This window comes from Sinocyclocheilus grahami, unplaced genomic scaffold (genome assembly GCF_001515645.1).
Source record: "Sinocyclocheilus grahami isolate Dianchi unplaced genomic scaffold, SAMN03320097.WGS_v1.1 scaffold5.1, whole genome shotgun sequence".
NCBI classification, from domain to species: Eukaryota; Metazoa; Chordata; class Actinopteri; order Cypriniformes; family Cyprinidae; genus Sinocyclocheilus; species Sinocyclocheilus grahami.
Genome location: NW_015505184.1, coordinates 2,924,848 through 2,947,208, shown reverse-complemented (window position 1 = coordinate 2,947,208; position 22,361 = coordinate 2,924,848). Strand labels below are relative to the sequence as shown.

The following is a 22,361-nucleotide window of genomic DNA, read 5'->3' as shown; positions in this document are numbered from 1 at the left end:
ATTCACAGAGAAAGTATCCTCCTGATGTCTTGTAGCTAAATAAGAAATTGCAAAACGAGGCTGTGTTGAAATTTTATAATTTACTACAAAATTTACAACAGTTAAATAAACAAGAAATTATGTCACTGCCAGACTGCCAGATCAGGGGTGTCCAAACTATGGCCCGCGGGCCGCAGGGAGTTTTAAAAATGATAGGAGTCTCAATCTGCAGAGGTGGGCAAAATACTGGCGTTTTCATCCAGCCCGTGAGGCAGTTGGTCCAAAATAGCTAATTTGATGCAATATGGCGCTGTAGCCTGTAGTGCGGTTTATAACCCCTGATTTACACCATCCCGCCGCTGCGACTCGCCCACCGGAGCTGATCGCGGCCACTCCAGTCAATGCTCGTGTTTGCACCAGAGCATGTGAGCGGAGCGGAGAGGGAGCGGAGTGGTAATATTTCCTTAAGAGCGCAGAGCGCCTTTCTGAAGATTCCGCTCCGCTCGCTCAAAACGCTCAGCGCCGTTCGCTCAACCCAGAATGCCGTTTGGTGATTTGCTTGTTCGAGATCGAGAATCTGTAGAGATCGAGAATAGTAGAGCAGTTATGGAGTTCAGATATTGTTTCAACGAAGTTGCAATCCTTCTACATAAATGTAAGGTAAAAAATCTAAGTTAAGAATGAGCAGGGAGAAGAAACTGAGAGGGAGTGGGGGGAGAGTTAGTAGATATATATTGGAGAATCTGAAGCGGCACATTGCCAGAAAGCACGAGGATGTGCTATGCAAACATGGTGCTGCAAAAGGTGCTTTCACATTGAGCAGCATTAACTACACAGAGCCGTTGTTCACTGACGAGCTGCGCCAAACCACGTTCATATTCGCGCGATTTTTAGCGCAGCTCATCAGTGAACAACGGCTCTGTGTAGTTAATGCTGCTCAATGTGAAAGCCCGCAGGTCATGGAGATTTACCGCTGATTACAGAACCGGCTTTCTGACAAGATGCGCGTTAAATATCGCATTAATCGTGCAGCCCTATTACACACCATAATAAATGAATAAACAGGTAGGCTAAGGTTACGAAGCTTCGCTCACATGCTCTGGTTTGCACCAGCCACGCCGCGGCACGTTTCAGAATATGTTATTTTGACCATAGACTGGTTTTGACAGACGCTGTGTTCAAGCCACACAGCAAATACAAAATAAAAGTTTTGTTTTTTTCTTGCAAAGATATGCTTTTCTCTTCTGTTTTCCACACACATTTTTATGAAAATTGATATAGTAGTGTTTGTTTCCCTGGATTATAAATTGCGTTTGTTTTTTTCACCTGAAACGTGCTTCATGCTGATGTCCAAGGCAAGCGCACATTAGATTGGTGACGAATGAGAAAAGGCAAGTGAGTTTGTATTGTGCATTTTCCAGCAACCACGCTGCTAGTTTCAGTTTCGCTTTAAATATTTAGGCTGGTCGTTTATAATATATGTTTAGAGTGAATGCCACTATAATTTGTGTTTGTTTTTTAATTTACAGTTCGTTCTTTTTTTCTATTCCGAACACTGCTAAATTTACAGGTTTTTTTTGTTTGTTTTGGTTTTTTTGTGGAGTGTGGGGAACATGTTTCTAATGTTTGTAAACGTTTCGTTTATTTTACATTATTTCTGAATGTAATGTGTCTTATACATCAATCAACTTGTACACCAATGCAACTTATCTGTGTCATAAAGTGCTCATAAAAAAGGTAGAGATGGTACAAGAATAGAACTGCCATGTAGACATAGGCGGATTAACCATATGGGCAATTGGGCAAGTGCCCAGGGGCACCACGTCCAGGGGGGCACCACGCAAATGTTCTGCGGTAAAACAAGCTATGTATTCTCAAACGTCTATCTAGCCGTGGCCTATACATAGACTAACCTTTCATCAGAACGTACTAAGTTCTCTGAAAGTTTTTTTTCTCTCTCATGCGTGAAACAGAGGATGCGCGATCTATCGCCAGATTCACACATAGGCTATCCTACTGCGTGAACCCGTGCGCTTTCGTTTCGACGGCCATATATTACTCAAACAAATTCTAGGTCCTAGAATAGCAGCATGCTGTCGCGCAACTCCCGTCTCTTCAACTGAAATGCCTCGCTCATGGATGCGTGAATTCGCTACGGAGCGTCAGCCTTGCGCGTACGTTGTACTTTGCAGCCATTGGCAATCAAGAAAGGGGCAAAGTGTAAACGAGTGAGTTTGTAAGTTTTATTTTCAGTTCAAATCATCACAAAACTATATGTAGCTATGTACAGTGCTTAACAAATGTATTTGACCGCTCGTCAAAAACTTGTTTAAAACTAAAAATTGTGTTATCATTGGGCAAATAACAAACTAAACAACTAAATAGTCTTTATTCACACATAATAACCAAAAACTAATAAACCAAAAAATATAAATAGGCTATTTTATTTTTATTTTGTATGGCCTCCTTTTGGCCTTGATAAAAGCTTGCATTCTTGCTGGCATAATTTGTATGCCCTTTTCCACAGTCTCTGTTGTTACTGACTTCCAAATAGTTTATAGTTGTTCCCAAAGACTTGCTTTTAAATTAAACTTTTGTGCAATCTATCTTAGAATCATTCAATCCCAACAATAATTATATTTTAGCATTAGAAACACTACTTTGACTAAAGATCTTACACATACTGGTGGATTAACCATTACAGAAACATAACGATGGTAATTTTGGTAATCACCTTAGTTTAGGGCAGCTGTGGCACAAACCTATTGGGTGGTGGCCAAATAAATTTGTTAAGCACTGTAATTGCACACAAGACCATGCACTCATTGTTGCATTTTTGAAAACACCCTTTTTACACAAGGGAGTAAAACATTAGAAAATGTTTTTGTAAATTAAATATAAATGAATGAAGAATGAGCTGAGAACAACAATGACTCTAAAAAGATTATCCACTCTTTCTTTTTTCCATAGAGTCTGAAGTGATTAACAGATTGGATTATTATTATACCTGTAACAGTTGGCTACACTAGTTATAAAATGTTTCAATTTGCTGCATACAGTTCAGATTTATATCACATCTTAGACCAGATTACACCTGTAAGAGGTGGGTTCACAAGTAATAAATAATTTATATCATAATATATTATATCAATTATATAATAATTATATAATTATATAATAATTTCAGAGTACACTGTAAAAAGTGGTAACCTGATTTTGTAAGGATTTTTGTAGCCTTGTTATCAGATCAGTTTATTAATATAAAATTGTGCAAAAAAAAAAAAATCTAAATTATCACATGAAGCACATTTCATTCATTCTTTTTTTTAACCTAATTATTTTTTGTGGAGGGGGGGTTGTCACTCTAGGTGTCGTTGCCCAGGGGCACCAAAGAGTCTTAATCCGCCTGGTAACCTAATTTTGTAAGGATTTTTGTTGCCTTGTTATCAGATCAGTTTATAACAATTTGTAAAAAAAAAATTAATCTAAATTATCACATGAAGCACATTTCATTCATTCATTAATTTTTTTAAATCTAATTATTTTTTGTGGGGGGCACTCTAGGTGTCGTTGCCCAGGGGCACCAAAGAGTCTTAATCCGCCACTGTATGTAGGCCTATGTACAAGTAAGTGAGTATCAAAGCTTAATTTGTCATAAACATATTATGAGGCCCTAACACCCCTCACTTAATGTGGAAAACTTGATATGGCCCTCGAGTCAAAAAGTTTGCCCACCCCTGTGCCAGACCCTTTTTTCATTTTGTTACCTTAAAAATAGTTCCAAACGAAGACCATGTAGCGTCTGCGTAGGATTGTTCACAGTTCCAAGTCAATGAATGTTTGAACCCTCGCTACATTTTGAATTACTGCTAGCACTGTACAAAGAAGGACAGTTTATTGCTCCGTGGGCAGAAAATAAATATTCCTTGAATTGATAAATGATTATATTGTCTGCTCGGTGGACGGACAGATCAAATAATTGTAATATTGATTCTGCTACAGTTAATTCGAAGATATAATCTAAATATTTATTATGAATCATAACCAGTTATAATTCGTCATAAATATTCCCCTTTTTAGAGCTAATAAATAATAATAAACGTTACAACCAAATTAAGTGAATATTTAATCAAGTCTTGCTTGATTCAAAGAATCTGATTTGACTAAATAACCATACAATTGTTTGTTTACAACAATCAATATACCATTTAGTTTTAGTTTTTATTAATGTTTAAGTCCAAATGCTACAGTAACACAGGCTATCCTCTCATACTGCTGCCTAATCCATGTGTCTAAACTTGATAGGCTTTCAATTGGATGAGCTTTACGGAGCTAACATGATTGGTAATTGGAATCACTTTTAATCACAGGGGAACTCTCAACTTTTCATTGTTGAATGAAGTTTTAAGATTTAATTATAAGATTTCCTTCATTTGCATATCATTCTCTGCTCTGAATAACCCAGGCACACTGCCGTCAGGCTTGTAAAACAGTAGTGAGAGCATATTTAAGAGTATAATTTCATATCATTTACCACTTTCAATGGTGATATATAAGTATGTTTTCTTCCTCTGAGACATCACTTGGTTGTACGTCTCTAGTGTGGTTGTGAGTCCTCAGCCTCTGCTTAACAGCCCTCTCTTTCTAACATGATATGACAGTGTAACTTCAGTGAATCTGCTGGGTGATGCATGCTAGAAAGTTGCATGTTAATTCAGCAACAGACCCAGAGAGTAAAGTTCACTCACATCACCTTACATCACGTCAGCCTGAATACACCAGTTAATTCATTTACCACAGACTGGCAGTAAACTTTCATAGTCAACAAGCAAAAAAATAAAAGTGCAAAATAATGAGGGCATAGTTTTAATGTGTGATGACCTTTGGACAGACACCGAAAGTGCTCTTTCTGGGTGCACTGCACTTGAGGTCTTTGAGCTTGTTAAGTGTTGAGACAATTGCTGAGGTTTCTCCATGGGGAATAATAATATTGCTGCAGAGACACAATGTCCTGCCAACCATAAGACATCTCGCTACTACGGCACACAAGAGGTCTCCAGGGATTCGTATTGCAATCATTTGCTCTGCTTGGTCTGTCTGGCACGAGCTCATACTGTTTATTGTCCTGCCCTCTTTATCTGCATAGATTTTTTGCATGTTGCAGCATAAAATCACTTCTAACTAAAACATATAAACATATTTCATCTCCCATTCTGTCAGATGGGTGCATGTTTTAGAAATATTAAACCAATATATTAAGTTGGGGCACAGTATGTACTGTAACAGGTAAGGGTTGGAGAGGGCGGGAGAAAATAAGTCCTGTGAGAATATGGGAAAATATTGTTTCATCTCGTCCCTCCATTGCCAGTGCTGTGAAATCACTGCAGTGTGCTTCTTTTAAAAGTCATGATTTTTTGTTTTACTGTGTCCTGCTGATCTGGATTTGGCAAACTAATCATTATCCGAACAGTTTAAATATTGCCTTACTAATATAAAAAAGAAGCTAATCAATTTATTTATTTAATGAACATATGACTTATATTATGTATATGATGCATCTAGATATTATTTAACATATGTACACTCATGATTATGCCAGACGATGATTCCCCATCTGGGTAATATTGCTTTTATACAACAGTTGAATAAACAAGAAGTTAATTTAGAGAAAATTAGATTTTAGACACAATATTGCCACAGCAGAAGTAACCATTGCTCTGAGCAACACAGCAGTGGCATTCTTAATGAATCAGTGTTTTGAATGAATCAGATGAACAAATGATTCAACTGCTCCCTCATGCTAATATTAACGACCTTTGACCCTGAATGAAATCGCTTTTTTGAGAAAAAAAAAAAGTGGTTGAGTTAATGGTTTAATGATTGCATTAAGACAGTTGCTGTGTTCTGAATAGCATATTAGCATATTATGTAGTATTTTTATTGTAGGCTTAACTAAATATTCCAGAAATGGTAGGCCTAACAGTAATATGGTAGTAAGCTATTCCAAGTCACTTGTTTAATTCCTAAATGAATCAGTGTTTTTTGATTAATTGTTTGAGTGAATGATTGAATGACTCATTTGACAGTCATTTCATTCATGAATGAATTAGTGTTTTTGAATTGAGTCTAGAGCAACTAATTGACTAGTAAAAAGGTTTAGTTGTCTCTGCCTATTGGCATAATGGTGTAACCTGCAGAAAAATTCAGTAAAGACCAGTGTTTAATTGTGGCTTTATTTTAAGCATGTGGTGGTGGAAGTGCTGTATCATTTCCACTAGCCCCTACTGCATATAAGATGTATATTGTATACTCAATGAATACCCCAGTGATTGTTTTTTTTATTTACATGGGTCTCATGGGTCTAATGTAGCTTATTTCTGATTTGAGAATATTTTTATTGTGTATTTATGTTAGAGTAATAAATAAGCTCCATTACTTGTACTCCAGCCTGTTATTGATTCACTGATTGGAACACAATCACCCAGTAACTTTAGAAGCAGCTGTGAATCTCCAATAGTATTTAAAGAAGTTTTTGCCTAACATGGCCTCATTAGTTACCTCCATTCATACTGTTATATTAATTAACATAAAATATTTCCATCTGCTACACAATAAAACATTTTAAAGCCTTTGGTTGATATACCATCTTAATTCTCATAATACTTGGTACAACAGTGATGGATAGTCCTCTTGTACATAATTATACAGGTTCTCTCTATTAGAGGGTGATTAAGAGGAAAGTTGTCTGATTTGTGACCCCAAGCATCTGGACCGGCTTTTGCTTCCTGTGACATACCATCTGTGTTGCCAGGTCAAAAACAACCCTCCTTTTCAAGTGGGACCACCTCATTTTCAAGACTAATGCACTGAAAATGAGCACAGAATTGCACATCCACCACTTTCCTGGAGGTCTGCCAACAGTTGTTCAACTCTTGCCAAACTCCCTCGTTCTTGCAGTCTTTTTTTGCATGCTTATTTCTCAAACCTCCCAGTGCTAAATGTGCTAAACGAACTTGAGTGAGCCAATTTGCTCAGCATTTGTAAAGCCCTTCAAGTGAGATTACATTATAGCAGAACAGACAAAGATTTACACTGCAAAGATGAAAACATAACAGACAGTGATGTTGTCTTCTGCTTTCATTGCATGCCAACATGATACCCAGACACCTCTGCAAATCCTCATAATCTCATTGATTTAAAGTGCCGTTACTTCTTTTCTTCTGCAGGTGGTTCACAAAAATTTCAAGCGCCCCAGGAATTCCATGGATGTTAGTTGTTGCATTCCGCCGAGGCTTTGTGGAGTTCTTCATATTGAATTCATCGCTCCTTTGCCGTCACCATAAAAGTCACCTGTATCCATCTTTGCACCTAAAGGTTGTTCCAATGCTCATGGGGAACTGTCTGCTGCTGTTCCTCTGGTGCCTCTTAGACAAAAGCTTTGTTTCTCCTCTCCACTCTTCATCCCAGAGCAGGATGGGGAAGGAGCAGCACAGGAACATGATGGCACATAGGAAACATGGCATGATGGGAGTTCACAGAGTCAAGAGAGGATGGGTCTGGAACCAGTTCTTTGTTCTGGAGGAATACATGGGTACTGATCCGCAGTATGTTGGAAAGGTAAGATGACATTGATTCTCAGAGTCGATGTTTAGGGTCAAAGGTATTGAGAATAGATTGGGAATAAAACTGTGGGGTGTTCAAAGACTTGAACTAGAGCTTGTAGTTATTTTTTCATCTTTCCTTCCCTTTTCCTCAGCTTTGAGTTGCTTGAAACTAAATATTCTATATACCACATAACATGGTTCATAAACTGAGCAACCAGATGTTGCAATGTAGACTGCAAGACGTGATTACATATAACAAGATAAAAATATAATATTGAATAATTTTTTTTTTGCAGTGCATTGGAATAGGCAGAAAAATGCATATTCATACATACGTAAATATAATTTGTGCATTCAGATGTATGCTAAATGTACAGACATTGATTGCCGCAGATTTGCAAGAGCAGCGAATAATGCAATATGCTCTCCGAAGGTAATTTATTCAAAGCAGCAGAGAAATTGATTAAAGTGTAGCGACTGAGAGCATGCAAATAAAACATTTTCAGCATCTGCAAATTAGGACGTAAATGCATTTTTATTAACTGCAAACTGTTCGTGTGATTTTAAAGTGGTTCACTTCATTAGTTTGACTTCAGATTTTTTTTTGTCATTTTGTTTGACGAACCAAACAAAATGACAATCTGACATCATCTTTATATCTATGGGACATGTTCTGGTCCACCAAAACTGTTACATGTCAAACATAAAAATGTGGATGTTATAATCTGAAACCATTTAATTAGTATTCACAGCAATGGGAGAAGGTTAAAAGGGCTCCATATTGTATCCCAGGCTGAAAATTCAATATCAAGGTTCTCTACAAAGGAGGTTGGGATTGAGCACCTTCAGCTTAAATGGGATCAGGGCTAAATTGAATAGTTTGCAGTCAATGCCAGTGCAATCAGTGTGGCCTAACTGAGTGCTGTCTGTGCGGATGCACGTTGGAAGACAGGGGCTTGTCACAGGTGTGTTCTCAACCACATGCCACTTCTACTTCTGTTGCTTTAACACACTGAATAACAACTCACTCTTTTTCACTCATGATCAGCCAAATTACACTGTTGTCTGTAACCTCTGATTTATATAACCCCAAAAACAGCAGTAGCAAGAGCAAATAAAGGTTTAATTGCAAACAAGCATGTTAGCCTGTCACTATAAATAGAGTTTGTTGGCTATAACCTCCTTTAACTCAGGTCACTGGAAGAATATTGCTTACAGGCTACTTATGAATTGCATGGATGATGCTCATGTTGGCATTAAATGAGCAAGCTGCTATTTAAATAATAATTGTTAACAGTAATTGTCAATTGTTGACATTTTATCATCACTGTTATTTTATCATTTTCTTAACCATTACTAATAATGTAGGTCCATATAATAGGGTGGGATGAATTTGCATATTCATGCACTATGAACTACCATGGCAGTGCGGTATTGGAGAAGCTACTTTTTTTTAGCTTGTAGCTTTCTCGGACAAACTAATATTGAACCTGTTCAACAGAATAATATAAATATGGGTATCTATGAACATATCCAGATTCTAAAACATGACCTAAAATGTACAGGTTAAATTTCTATATTATTTAACAGATTATTTAATCACCACAACTAAAGCTAAAGTTTAAAGTATTAAATTATAAACTACCATGAAGTTTATAATAAAATATGTAGCCTAAATTAATCATTTGTCCACTGCTGTATATACTGTAAATATTCAGTGCATTTATTCAGTGAAGGATTCAAACTGACTCAAATGGTAAGTCCTGAATTTGTGTGTGTCTGTGTGTGTGTGTGTGTGTGTGTGTGTGTGTTAAAAGAATCTGCTCAAAATAGTAATTTGTTTGTGAATGCTGTATGTGTTCACTAAAAAGAAACAAAACCAGACATGCATCAAACTACAGTGGAAACGTTGTGTGCAAGAACAGTTTAAACACATGGATCTCAACACATTTAATTTGGACCTCAAACTAAGGTAAACTTTTTTTTTTGTATATTCCCTAGCGCCACTGCCAAAAAGCGATGTGTGATATCTTGATTTTAAGAATCAAGATTGTTAAAAATGAATATTGCAGTTCATCTGGAATTCAATATGTTCAGCTCTAGTTAATATAATTTATTTTATATTTACAACCCCATTTATCTGGCACAAAACAATGAGAATGTCAATTAGAGTGAGAGTATACTTCAGGAGATACATAAATGTTCTCATCGAAATGTTGTGATAAGCAGCAGCTTTTGACTAAATATTTTCTTTTAAAAAAGGACATAAAATTCTGCCTAAAATAGATCTGTGAACATGCATTTAAATAATGCATTAAATGTAATAAATTGCATGAATTAATTTACATGAACTGTCTGAATAAAACAGTCTATTAAAATGAAAGACTACAAGAGATCATATTTGATTATTGCCTCAGCTTATTTGACTGTAAAGCAAAATTAGATCACTGTAAAACTGCTGTGCTGCTGAAAAATATAGATAAATTGGTAGTGCAGTTAATTAGATATTTTTCAGCTGTGTTTTGTCTGACACGTTGTACACTTAAGATAGTAGGTCCCAGTGTATTTTTATTAGATAATCACACTTTAAACTTTGCAGTTGTGGCTTCACACCTGCCATATGGGGAGACTGTGATCAGATGTGGCATCATGGGAAATTATAACGCATTCCATCATGCAACGTTTGAGCTGCCGCCACAATTAAAGTGGCATCACACATGAAATGTTACATAAAAGTTACATGACAGGAAAACTCTAATTAGAGCAAGCAAGAAAAACCTCGGAATGGGGAAAGAAGTAGTTCTTTCATTGTGTGTTTTGTGCTTACAATGTGCATTGCACATTATAGGCTACTCTCAATTCAGTTATACCTTGTTTAAAGGGGTCCTATTATGCTCTTTTACAAAGTCTTGATTTTGTTTTGGGGGTGTACTGGAACAGGCTCTCATACTAGGTTGTTTGAAGAACACATTATTTTTCACATATTTTACATTATTACAACACCTCTCTCCCCAGTCTGGCATGAACGGCTCGAATAGTTCCTATATCAAATGAAGGCCCGCCTTCTGAAATACGAAATGTGTTGTGATTGGTTAGCTGGGCCAGTGTGTGTTGTGATTGGCAGCACTTGGCGGCTGGTCGGGAAATGTCACGCCCCTTACCATAGTCGCCTGCGAGCTTCAGTGTAAATATTGCGTCAAAATCAAAGCAATTTGAGCGCAATTTAAACCCGGATGATTGTAACCACTCTAAGTTTGCCTGCATTGGGAAAGCTAAAGTGTCTCTGACATAGTGATAACACTCGTTGCCTTCTCTAGTGCAGCTCAACCAGGTCTCGTCCCATTCGTCGATATTTGTGATAATATTTGGAAAATATGTGTTGTAGTCCAAACGAGTCGTTCGTTGTAGTTTTTGAAAAGTGATTTCTGTTAAATAAAATATCTCCTTTTGAAGTGGACTTTGAGCTTCGTAACTTTGCAGATTTTTTTTGTTTATGCTCAAACAGCAACATTACAGACTAATTAAAGCTGAAAAAGTGAAAATGCATAATAGGACCCCTTTAAAAATGAATGGGTCAGTTTGAATAAATGTGACTATCCATCAACTCCAACAATATTTGAAGTTTGAGAATGTTGGGTGCTCGGTTAAACAGTCAGTTCTTTCTCAGTAGAAGTAAACTGTAGAAAAATACTGGATCGTATAACTTTGAGCTGTAACTGAACAGCCTATTTGCAAATTGTGGTCAAATATATAATGTTTCAGAGGTTGTCACAAGAAAGCCTTTAATTGGATTCTAATTTGAATGTTTTGCGGAGTTATTACAGCTATTTTGCTAATAAATTATAATTACTATTGGAGATACACCAACAATTAGACCCGAGTAGAATAAGAATTGTCCTCTGAAATACAAATTGTGATTTCAAACAAACCATTTCATTTCTAACAGTCAGAGAACGTCTTACATTTTCATTAATGCTGACAAAGTTACCAATGTACTTTATCAAACAAAGACAAGTTTTCTTTTTGTCTTTATTTTTCCATGTGAAGCAAGTTACACTTCTTGTTTGCCCTTTGCAGTAAGGATATATTACCCCACTGTCACATTTTCTTTCCAAGTATAACCTTTTCAGCAGAAAATAACTCTTCTTGAGAGCCTTGCCTTTTTTTCTTGGTATTTTACTGTCAACACTAAGCATCCTCCTTACCTTTAAACACATTATGTGAGACCATGTACTGCTATATGTCCACTGGAGGTCACCAATTGAGGATAGTGTATTTTTAATTTACTAGCCTCATTGGCATTCATAAAAGTTTGGTGATATAAATAACTAACTCAACACAGATTAGCTCTATCAAGGCTGAGTTGTAGCTCATGGATTATCTGCTATCTGCTAAGTGAATCAATTGATAGCCTGTTGTACCATATCTAATGCATTATTTTGTATTAGTTACTTGGCAGGACGACAGGGTTTAGCAGGACAGAGCTCCTCCTTTGAACATTGTGCATCCTTTCACATTACATCAGTGATTTTGTTTTCCTTTCAGAGTATTAATTCCAGAACTTCAAACTTAATTCTTCCTTTCCAGACAAACTCAGTTTCACCCCAGCTGAAGAATTTGCTGTTTCCTTACGCTTCCTCTGAGTTGAAAAGATAACAGTTTCCTGCAACACTCTATAATCTTACAGAGTCCTTATGTTTTGTAATCTTTTATTTAGCAGTTTTTTATCTTTTCTGAAAAAGAAGGGAAAAAAAAACTCCAGTACAGCCATTATATTTTCAGCTGAAGAATATCTGTGCTGTAAATAAATCAATGATGTTGAACCACTAACAGAAAATAAATAACAGAGTTATCCACATCAATTCTCTTTGGACATCCTCAAACTGTATGGGTAATAATATGCCACCCACTTCATTAGCCAACGTGTAGTCACATGATCAGAGACTGAAATACTGTAGGATTGGTTTGGATAGGCCAAATTTGATTTAGTAAATGGATTAGAATAAATTGTCATAGTCCCATTGGATATGCCAGATTTGTGTTTTATAACTGATTATGTCTTATAACACAAATGTGTCTGGTTTGTGTTTGTCGATTTGCATGTATTTGCATATCTTTACAGGTAAATTACAGTAATGAAAATTTACTCACCAGCTCCCAGTGAGATTTCTCATTGTCACTTTTCACGTATCAGCTTCACTCTGACCTGGATAAGGGAGATAGTATGGCGAAGTACACACTCTCAGGTGAAGGAGTTGGCTCTATTTTCACGATCGAGCCAAGCACTGGAGACATCCATGCCTTAAGGAGCCTGGACCGAGAAGAGAAGCCTTATTACACACTGAGAGCGCAGGCAGTGGACGTGCTCACAGGCAGACCCTTAGAGCCCGAGTCGGAGTTTATTATCAAAGTCCAGGACATCAATGACAATGAGCCAAGGTTCCTGGAGGGCCCATACTCGGCTAGCGTCCCAGAGATGTCACCCGTCGGTGAGTTCACTTCTCATTATGTCCCAGATGGTTGGATGTTTGATACTGTGAGAAAATCTTGGCCTCAAAGCATGTTGCTTTAAAGTAAGATGAGAGCCGTTCATTCTTGATGTGACGATCTGAACTCTTCTTCTTTATTGTCCACATATTCAAGGTCAGTAAAAGACATTAGACATTAGTCTGTTGCTCCTAGTAATTAACTGCACTGATTTAACCCTGCTGAAAAATGGCTTAAACCAGCCTAAGGTGGTTAGTTGGTCTCCCAGCCTGGCCAAGCAAGCTAAGCTTGTCTGTTTTGATGATTTTAGAAGGATTTTGGGCACGTTTCAGCTGGTAAGGCTGGGGACCAGCTGGCCAGCAAGTCTGATAACTAATCCCAAATGCTTAATCTTACAGCAAATACTGAGCAAAACAACTGTTCTGACTCTTATATTTCTGAACAACATTTTTGAATTGATTACTTAAAGCCCATTATTTAGATTTGCATTCTAGTGCAGTGAGACAGTGTGCAGCCTACTCACATTTACTTGCATTTTTTGTACATACACTTGTGAGAAAATGTTTGAATATCAGATGTATGACAAATACAACTAAGAGAGTACGAGAACTGAGCAATACGTAGTCACAATAAAAACATTTTCTTTCATATAGACCTTAGTCAGGTCTTAGACTTCTTATTGAATTAATTGCAGGTGAAAACAAGTCTGTGAGGGATAGATTTACAGTCTTTACAATGGCACGCAGTATTTTATTTTTTATTTTTTGAAAGACATTTTGTCAGCTGATCAGTATTTTGTTTAACAACAGTACAGTAATTTAAACACACTGTACTTCTATCCCCCAGAGACTCATTTTCATTCCTGTCAAAAATTAAATATGGTGCTAGCCAGATTAAGGTATACTGTGACGCACTTTCGAGTGTAACAGATTATCCACAAAGAAAAAATAAATGTAGGATGGGAATATAGGTTGTTTAATGGATTCTGAGATGTGGGTGATGCACTCAAAAATGAATGCAAGATTGCAGTTGGTAGTGAAGGGGCGGGTTTTAAGCAGGCTAAATGACTGGTAAAGTCCCACATACATCACCATTCATTTAAAAAAATAAAGTTATGACATTTTGATAAAACATGAAAGATATTTCTCTGGTCTTTATATATTCATATTTATATGAAATCATAGTGCTATCTAATGTGGTTAAGTACATATTTATATTAAAACCTATATAAAACCTATCCTTATATACACTGTAAAAGTGTTGGGACACCTGACCATTACACCAACAGGGACTTTAATGACATTGTCTTCTAAATACATCCCTAAAAAGCTCAGCGCCAGAAAAACTGTGCCATTATTCCTCCCCCACCAAACACTACAGTTAGCACAATGCAGTCAGACAGGTGACTGTCTCCTGGCATCCTCCAAATCCAGACTCGCCCATCAGACTGCCAAACAGAGAAGCGTGATTCATCGCTCCATAGAACATGTTTCCACTGCTCCAGTGTCCAGTGGTGGCATGCTTTACACCAGGGGTTCTCAACTCTGTCCACTTTCCTGGAGAGTTTAGTTCCAAACGTGACCAAACTCACCTGTCTGTCTAGTGATCCTGAAGACATTGATAAGCTTGTTTTGATTAGGGATGGAGTAGGGGTGGGCGACATGACCAAAATCTTATATCACGATGAGTCATTTTATTTCACGGTAACAATGTACTGTATAACAATATATACAAAACTGATTTAGTCAAGAACAGTGAGAGATTTTATCTCTTTTGTTGTTTGATTAACATGAATGACAGTGTCATTCATAAAAAATGCTTTCATTTTAAGAGCTGCCCAGATCCAATATACTGTTACACATGTGTTTTCTTTCTCAGCTGTTTGCTTTCACTTAAAGGGGTCATATGATGCTATTTTAAAGATAATTATTTTGTGTATTTTGGTGTAACAGAATATGTTGACATGCTTTAATGTTCAAAAAACACATTATTTTTTAAATACTGTACATTAGTGTAGGTTCTCTATGCCCCGCCTCTCTCAAACACGTCGTTTTCAACAAAGCCCCCTCCTTTGACAAGCGCAGTCTGCTCTAATTAGCAAGCTGACCCAGTGCATTGTTATTGGCCGAACACCACAAGCACGCGTCGGAAATGTAACGCCCCTTACCATAATCGCGAGCTTCAAGCTTTCAAAGTAAATATCAAGACAGTTAATAATGTTGTTAATTTTACCATCAGTTCAAGACCGAAAGGGCAACAGAGTCGCGTGACAGACACAGTGATGATGCAGTACACAAGCTGCGGTTAAGACAGCTGACGTGCTATGATTTCTGACAGGCAGTTCACTCTCCTGTGATGTGAGCCTGTTCCCCTCACACACACACACACGACACGTTACTCTGCGCATTACTATCAACACGACTGCTGTTCCTGAGACCACGCCTTCTTTCTTTGCATGCACATTTGGGCGGCATTATGCTAATATTTCCACATATTGACGTAGGTATGTGGGGGCGTGTTAGATCGAGCTGTTTTAGGTAGGCGTGGCTGACTCTTAACTTTTATAAAGAATATCTCTTTGGATTTGAGACTTTAGTCTTTGCAACTTTATAGATCTTCTTTATGCACCAAGAGCTTGTAACACTCCAAAGAGAAAGGAAAACTTGAAATTGCATCATATGACCCCTTTAAGACCTAAATTACTGTGTTTACAAGAATACTTGCACACACACAAGTGTGTGTATTTAACCATTCAAGGCCTATAAAGCAGCAAAAAACTCAAAACTCAATACGTTCAATACTCCCGCACTCTATGAGCAGTGTCTTCACCTGCGCACCTCTCTGACAGTGCTCAAAAACAGTCTCTCAGACAGCTCAAAACTTATTTTACTTATTAAACTCACTTATTTTTAAACCGCAATGTTTTATAACGTGTGCAAGCTATACATTTTCATGACCACATAGCGCAGCAACGTCACGGGAGTGTGTAATCACGATAGAGACGATAGTCCAAAATCTCTACTGGTTGACAAATTTCTACCAGTTAATCATGTCTACCAGTATATTGCTCACCCCTAGGTTGAAGCTAAACTCTGCAGGAAATAGGACCTCGAAGGCCAGAGTTGAGAACCCCAGCTTTAAGCCCCGTTCACACCAAGAACGATACCTATAAAGATAACGATATTAGCGTCCACACCAGCTAATTATATCGTCTGTTTATTCTAAGTACACATGCGTCTGCTGCTTTAAATTCTCGAGCTCGTTATTGCAAGATGGATTCTGATTGGTTGTCAATGTTTGTATCGTTCATCAGCTGGAAAAAATGTGACCCTGTCTGTGAAATCCAGGCTAAAGTCTCAAAATCGAATTAACAAGATCGATAACAAGCATCAAAGTTTGATTTCAACCATTAATTTCACTATGGTTTCAATTTTTGACATGGTCTTACTCAGTCAATATTAAAGATGTAAAGGTTATATTTTCACAAAATGCTCTACATATTTATGAAGGATGGTTTTATGTAGAAAACAGTAAATCACAAAAAAAGACTTTAGCTGGGTTTTCACAGGCAGGGTCACAATTCCTTCTGAAAATGATTCCAACAAAATCGTTTCTCTGTGCCTTTATCGATATAGCTGTGGTGTGGACTCTGCTATTCTTTAATATTGAGAACGATTTTTAGAACTATATCTTTATCGTTATCTTTATAGTTATCGTGCTTGGTGTGAATGGGCCTTTACACCACTCCATTCAGCGCTTAGCATTGTACATGGTGATGTGAGACTCCCACCATACAGTTTTTGTGCTGATATTAATGCAGTGGAAGTTAGGAATTCTTTAGCTATGGAATCAGCAGAGCGTTGGTGACTTTTACGCACTATGTACCTCAGCTCTCGGTCACCCCATTCAGTGATTTTATCTCCTGCTTCATGGCTGAGGTGCTGCTGTTCCTAAATGCTTTCAATTTCCAGTAATACCTCTTACAGTTGACTGTGGAATATCTAGCAGTGATGAAATAACAGCCTTATTGCAAAGGTGGCATCCTATCAGAGTACCACACTTGAATTCACTGAGCTCTTCAGAACAATCCATTTTTATCACAAATGTTTGTCAATGCAGACTGTATGGCTAGATGCTTGATTTTATACACCTGTGGCAATGGGTCTGATTGAAACAACTGGATTCAATCATTAAGAGGTCCATAGACTGTATATTTGTATGCTTGTTATTTATATACTGCTTTTAATACATACTGTTCTGAAGCAGCTTACAAAGAATAGTGCTTTACAAACACTAGTGAGCAAGCCAGAGGCGACCCTGACAAGCAAAAACTCTCTGAGATGTTTAAGCTGATGAGGAAGAAACCCTTGGAGGAAGCAAGACTCAGCAAGGAGCCATTTCTCCTCTGGCTGACACATGATTAAACAAATTGAGACAAACATAAACCATAACTCTGTTACACAATGTATGCTTGTTTACAATTGCAGTACGATCCTAAGAACAATTGCATTTATCGAGAAGTGTCTTAAGAGTCTATGGTCTGTATTCATCATTATTGTCTGCATGTGGCAATTCTAGTGTCATTTTATTGCCTCTTATGGTCTCTTTCATGTTTGTAATCAGGTACATATGTGACGCAAATAACCGCCACTGACGCTGATGACCCTACTTATGGAAACAGCGCACGGATTGTGTACAGCATCCTTCATGGGCAGCCCTACTTCTCTGTTGACCCCAAGACAGGTGAAAGATTTATTTTTGGGGTTTGTTGTATTTAACACATGATCTTTTGCATTCTGCACACCCTTCTGCCCAATGCCTTTTTGCTGCTTTGTCTTTGGTGTGTGTGTGTGTGTGTGTGTGTGTGTGGGTGAGTGTGTGTGAGTGAGTGAGTGTGTGAGTGAGTGAGTGAGTGAGTGAGTGTGTGTGTGAGTGAGTGAGTGAGTGGTCCCCACGGGTACAAAAGCTTATAAATCATACAGAATTAAGTTTTTTGAAAATCTAAAAATGCAGAAAGTTTCCTGTAAGGGGTAGGTTTAGGGGTAGGGTTGGTGTAAGGCAATAGAATATACGGTCTGTACAGTATAAAAATCATTACGTCTATGGAGAGTCCCCACAAGGATAGCTGACCAGACGTGTGTGTGAGTGAGAGTGTGTGTGTGTGTGCACGCATTTATGTGATACAGACACGTACATCTATCTCTTTGTGACGTAGTGTAAGGTGTCTGCAGGTGTCTAGTGCTGAAAACAGCACCTTCCCTCTTTCAGTCCATGTTAATAAGATACATAGCTATATTGCAATTCCAATCAGGCATCATGCACTCTAATTAAAAAAGGTACAAAAGCTGTCACTGGGGGAGTACTCTTTTAAAATGTACTAATATGTACCATCTATGTAATCTGTACACTTTAGCTATTAGCATGCAACTTTAAGGAACTAAAATGCACATTTAGAGGTAAATTAGTAAAAAAGGTATACTGCCTCAGTGACAGCTTTTGTACCTTTTTGCTGAGAGTGTGTGGTGTTCTGAAATATTTCTAAACACTATAGAAATTAGTTTGTGGTCACACAATGCAGTGCATTATTTCCATGCATTAATTTCACAAATGTAGAGATCAAGAAAGTTACATATGTACGTAATATTTTGTTTTTTGTATCTAACTAAAATTAACTGATTGTTTTTTTTGTTAAGGCTTCCGCTGAGATGTGAAAAACAAAACAACAGATTGATTGTCCTGGACAGTGTGAGTAGCATCTATATTGCACATATTATGTATTTTGTCAGTACAGGACTAAAAATAACAACGTTGCTCAAGGAAATAATTACATGCACGTTTTACATTAGTAGGCCTGCTAATTACTCATGTATTAATCCAGTGTACTGAGCACTAAATACTATAGTTCCCACCACAAAAAGTCCGAATTATTGTATGTTGCTATTTAATATGCAGGAACTTTTTTTCTGTCTACAGTACTTATATCGCAGCTATGCATGATGTCAGACTATAAGGTGGCTGAATCCCTCTTACGTGTGCTGCCTGTTAAATACGTTATGCATATAGTATCACGACTTTAGTTATGAAAATGTTTTCTATGAATACATATGGTTTTGTGCTTTGTCATTTGCATTATATGCTATTAAAATTGTACATAATGTACAAAAGCATATCATTACACGTTTTTTGAAGGAATAGTTCACCCAAAAGGAAAATGTGCTAACAAAATAAATTACTCTGGAGAAATGTAGCATTGCATCACTTGTTCACCAATGGATGCTCTGCAGTGAATGGGTGCCGTCAGAATGAGAGTCCAAACAGCTGATAAAAACATCACAATAATCCACAAGTAATCCATTTCTGTCCATCAATTAATGTCTTGTGAAGCCTAAAGCTGTGTGTTTGTGTAAATAAACTAATTTACATCTCGCATGGTCTGAGGGTGAGTAGCCTACATTTTCAGCAAATTTTCATTTTTGGGTGCACTGTTCCTTTAAGCCTAATTTTTTGGGTGCACTGTTCCTTTCAGCCTAATGTTAGCAGAAAACGTTTGATTTGATCAACATAATATTTGAGATATATATGAGAGATATGTGTGCATGCAGGTGTGGAATAAATGTCTTTGTGTCTACATGTGTATAGAGAATGCTGCACATATGTTTCACCAGTAGAGAGCACTGCTCTCTTCTACTGTGTGTACATGAGTCTGTAGTCTTTGTAAAGGACATTCAAAAATAAACATGTTTTTTCTCTGTAATTAGTTTACTTTCAAATCAACACTTAATAAATATGCACATAAATACATTATAAATGCCTATTTTGCTGATGTACTGAGATTCCACACCTAATTACACACCTTATAGTAATAACATAATAATGATATTGATTGATGCTTACTGGGAAAAACAGATTTCGTGGGGTTTTCTGCTCATTGATCAATGTCAGTGCTGTCTTATATTATGCTAACCAGAGGAGAAAGGTCATGGAGTTCATAAGCACGAGGCCAGTGATAGATTGATAGCACACAAGTATCAGTAAGAATGAATATCATGAGTTACAAATATCTATTTGAGGACTCACACTTTAGTTGATTAAGTGTCAGTCAGCGTCATTGATCCTCCCGAGTCCTGATGTGGATGAAACACTCAGGTGTTACTGTAATTCACTGCATCATGCAGGTGGACAGCACAGCAGATGCATTCATAGAAATGATCGTGGCCGGAGTATAATGGAAATTCTGGTTTATGTTGCTCTTGAGAAGAGAATAAGAAATGGTGAACCCACATGATTGTGTTTTACGTCAGGTGAAGGAGTTGGCTCTATTTTCACGATCGAGCCAAGCACTGGAGACATCCATGCCTTAAGGAGCCTGGACCGAGAAGAGAAGCCTTATTACACACTGAGAGCGCAGGCAGTGGACGTGCTCACAGGCAGACCCTTAGAGCCCGAGTCGGAGTTTATTATCAAAGTCCAGGACATCAATGACAATGAGCCAAGGTTCCTGGAGGGCCCATACTCGGCTAGCGTCCCAGAGATGTCACCCGTCGGTGAGTTCACTTCTCATTATGTCCCAGATGGTTGGATGTTTGATACTGTGAGAAAATCTTGGCCTCAAAGCATGTTGCTTTAAAGTAAGATGAGAGCCGTTCATTCTTGATGTGACGATCTGAACTCTTCTTCTTTATTGTCCACATATTCAAGGTCAGTAAAAGACATTAGACATTAGTCTGTTGCTCCTAGTAATTAACTGCACTGATTTAACCCTGCTGAAAAATGGCTTAAACCAGCCTAAGGTGGTTAGTTGGTCTCCCAGCCTGGCCAAGCAAGCTAAGCTTGTCTGTTTTGATGATTTTAGAAGGATTTTGGGCACGTTTCAGCTGGTAAGGCTGGGGACCAGCTGGCCAGCAAGTCTGATAACTAATCCCAAATGCTTAATCTTACAGCAAATACTGAGCAAAACAACTGTTCTGACTCTTATATTTCTGAACAACATTTTTGAATTGATTACTTAAAGCCCATTATTTAGATTTGCATTCTAGTGCAGTGAGACAGTGTGCAGCCTACTCACATTTACTTGCATTTTTTGTACATACACTTGTGAGAAAATGTTTGAATATCAGATGTATGACAAATACAACTAAGAGAGTACGAGAACTGAGCAATACGTAGTCACAATAAAAACATTTTCTTTCATATAGACCTTAGTCAGGTCTTAGACTTCTTATTGAATTAATTGCAGGTGAAAACAAGTCTGTGAGGGATAGATTTACAGTCTTTACAATGGCACGCAGTATTTTATTTTTTATTTTTTGAAAGACATTTTGTCAGCTGATCAGTATTTTGTTTAACAACAGTACAGTAATTTAAACACACTGTACTTCTATCCCCCAGAGACTCATTTTCATTCCTGTCAAAAATTAAATATGGTGCTAGCCAGATTAAGGTATACTGTGACGCACTTTCGAGTGTAACAGATTATCCACAAAGAAAAAATAAATGTAGGATGGGAATATAGGTTGTTTAATGGATTCTGAGATGTGGGTGATGCACTCAAAAATGAATGCAAGATTGCAGTTGGTAGTGAAGGGGCGGGTTTTAAGCAGGCTAAATGACTGGTAAAGTCCCACATACATCACCATTCATTTAAAAAAATAAAGTTATGACATTTTGATAAAACATGAAAGATATTTCTCTGGTCTTTATATATTCATATTTATATGAAATCATAGTGCTATCTAATGTGGTTAAGTACATATTTATATTAAAACCTATATAAAACCTATCCTTATATACACTGTAAAAGTGTTGGGACACCTGACCATTACACCAACAGGGACTTTAATGACATTGTCTTCTAAATACATCCCTAAAAAGCTCAGCGCCAGAAAAACTGTGCCATTATTCCTCCCCCACCAAACACTACAGTTAGCACAATGCAGTCAGACAGGTGACTGTCTCCTGGCATCCTCCAAATCCAGACTCGCCCATCAGACTGCCAAACAGAGAAGCGTGATTCATCGCTCCATAGAACATGTTTCCACTGCTCCAGTGTCCAGTGGTGGCATGCTTTACACCAGGGGTTCTCAACTCTGTCCACTTTCCTGGAGAGTTTAGTTCCAAACGTGACCAAACTCACCTGTCTGTCTAGTGATCCTGAAGACATTGATAAGCTTGTTTTGATTAGGGATGGAGTAGGGGTGGGCGACATGACCAAAATCTTATATCACGATGAGTCATTTTATTTCACGGTAACAATGTACTGTATAACAATATATACAAAACTGATTTAGTCAA

General features: G+C 37.5%; 1 protein-coding gene across 2 annotated transcripts in view; it reads left to right on the top strand.

The window, feature by feature from the left end:
- The window catches only part of cdh12a (cadherin 12a), a 64,689-nt gene that overhangs the window by 5,288 nt on the left and 37,040 nt on the right, over positions 1 to 22,361 (top strand). The window contains exons 2-4 of one of the 2 annotated variants that reach the window (XM_016271125.1): positions 7,206 to 7,596; positions 12,778 to 12,829; positions 20,372 to 20,614. In XM_016271125.1, coding sequence (XP_016126611.1) covers positions 7,246 to 7,596; positions 12,778 to 12,829; positions 20,372 to 20,614 — 646 coding nt within the window. In that variant the 5' untranslated portion in view covers positions 7,206 to 7,245. Of the gene's footprint in view, positions 1 to 7,205; positions 7,597 to 12,777; positions 13,073 to 17,693; positions 17,814 to 20,371; positions 20,615 to 22,361 lie in introns of both variants that reach the window. The other variant, XM_016271132.1, reaches the window with a different exon arrangement.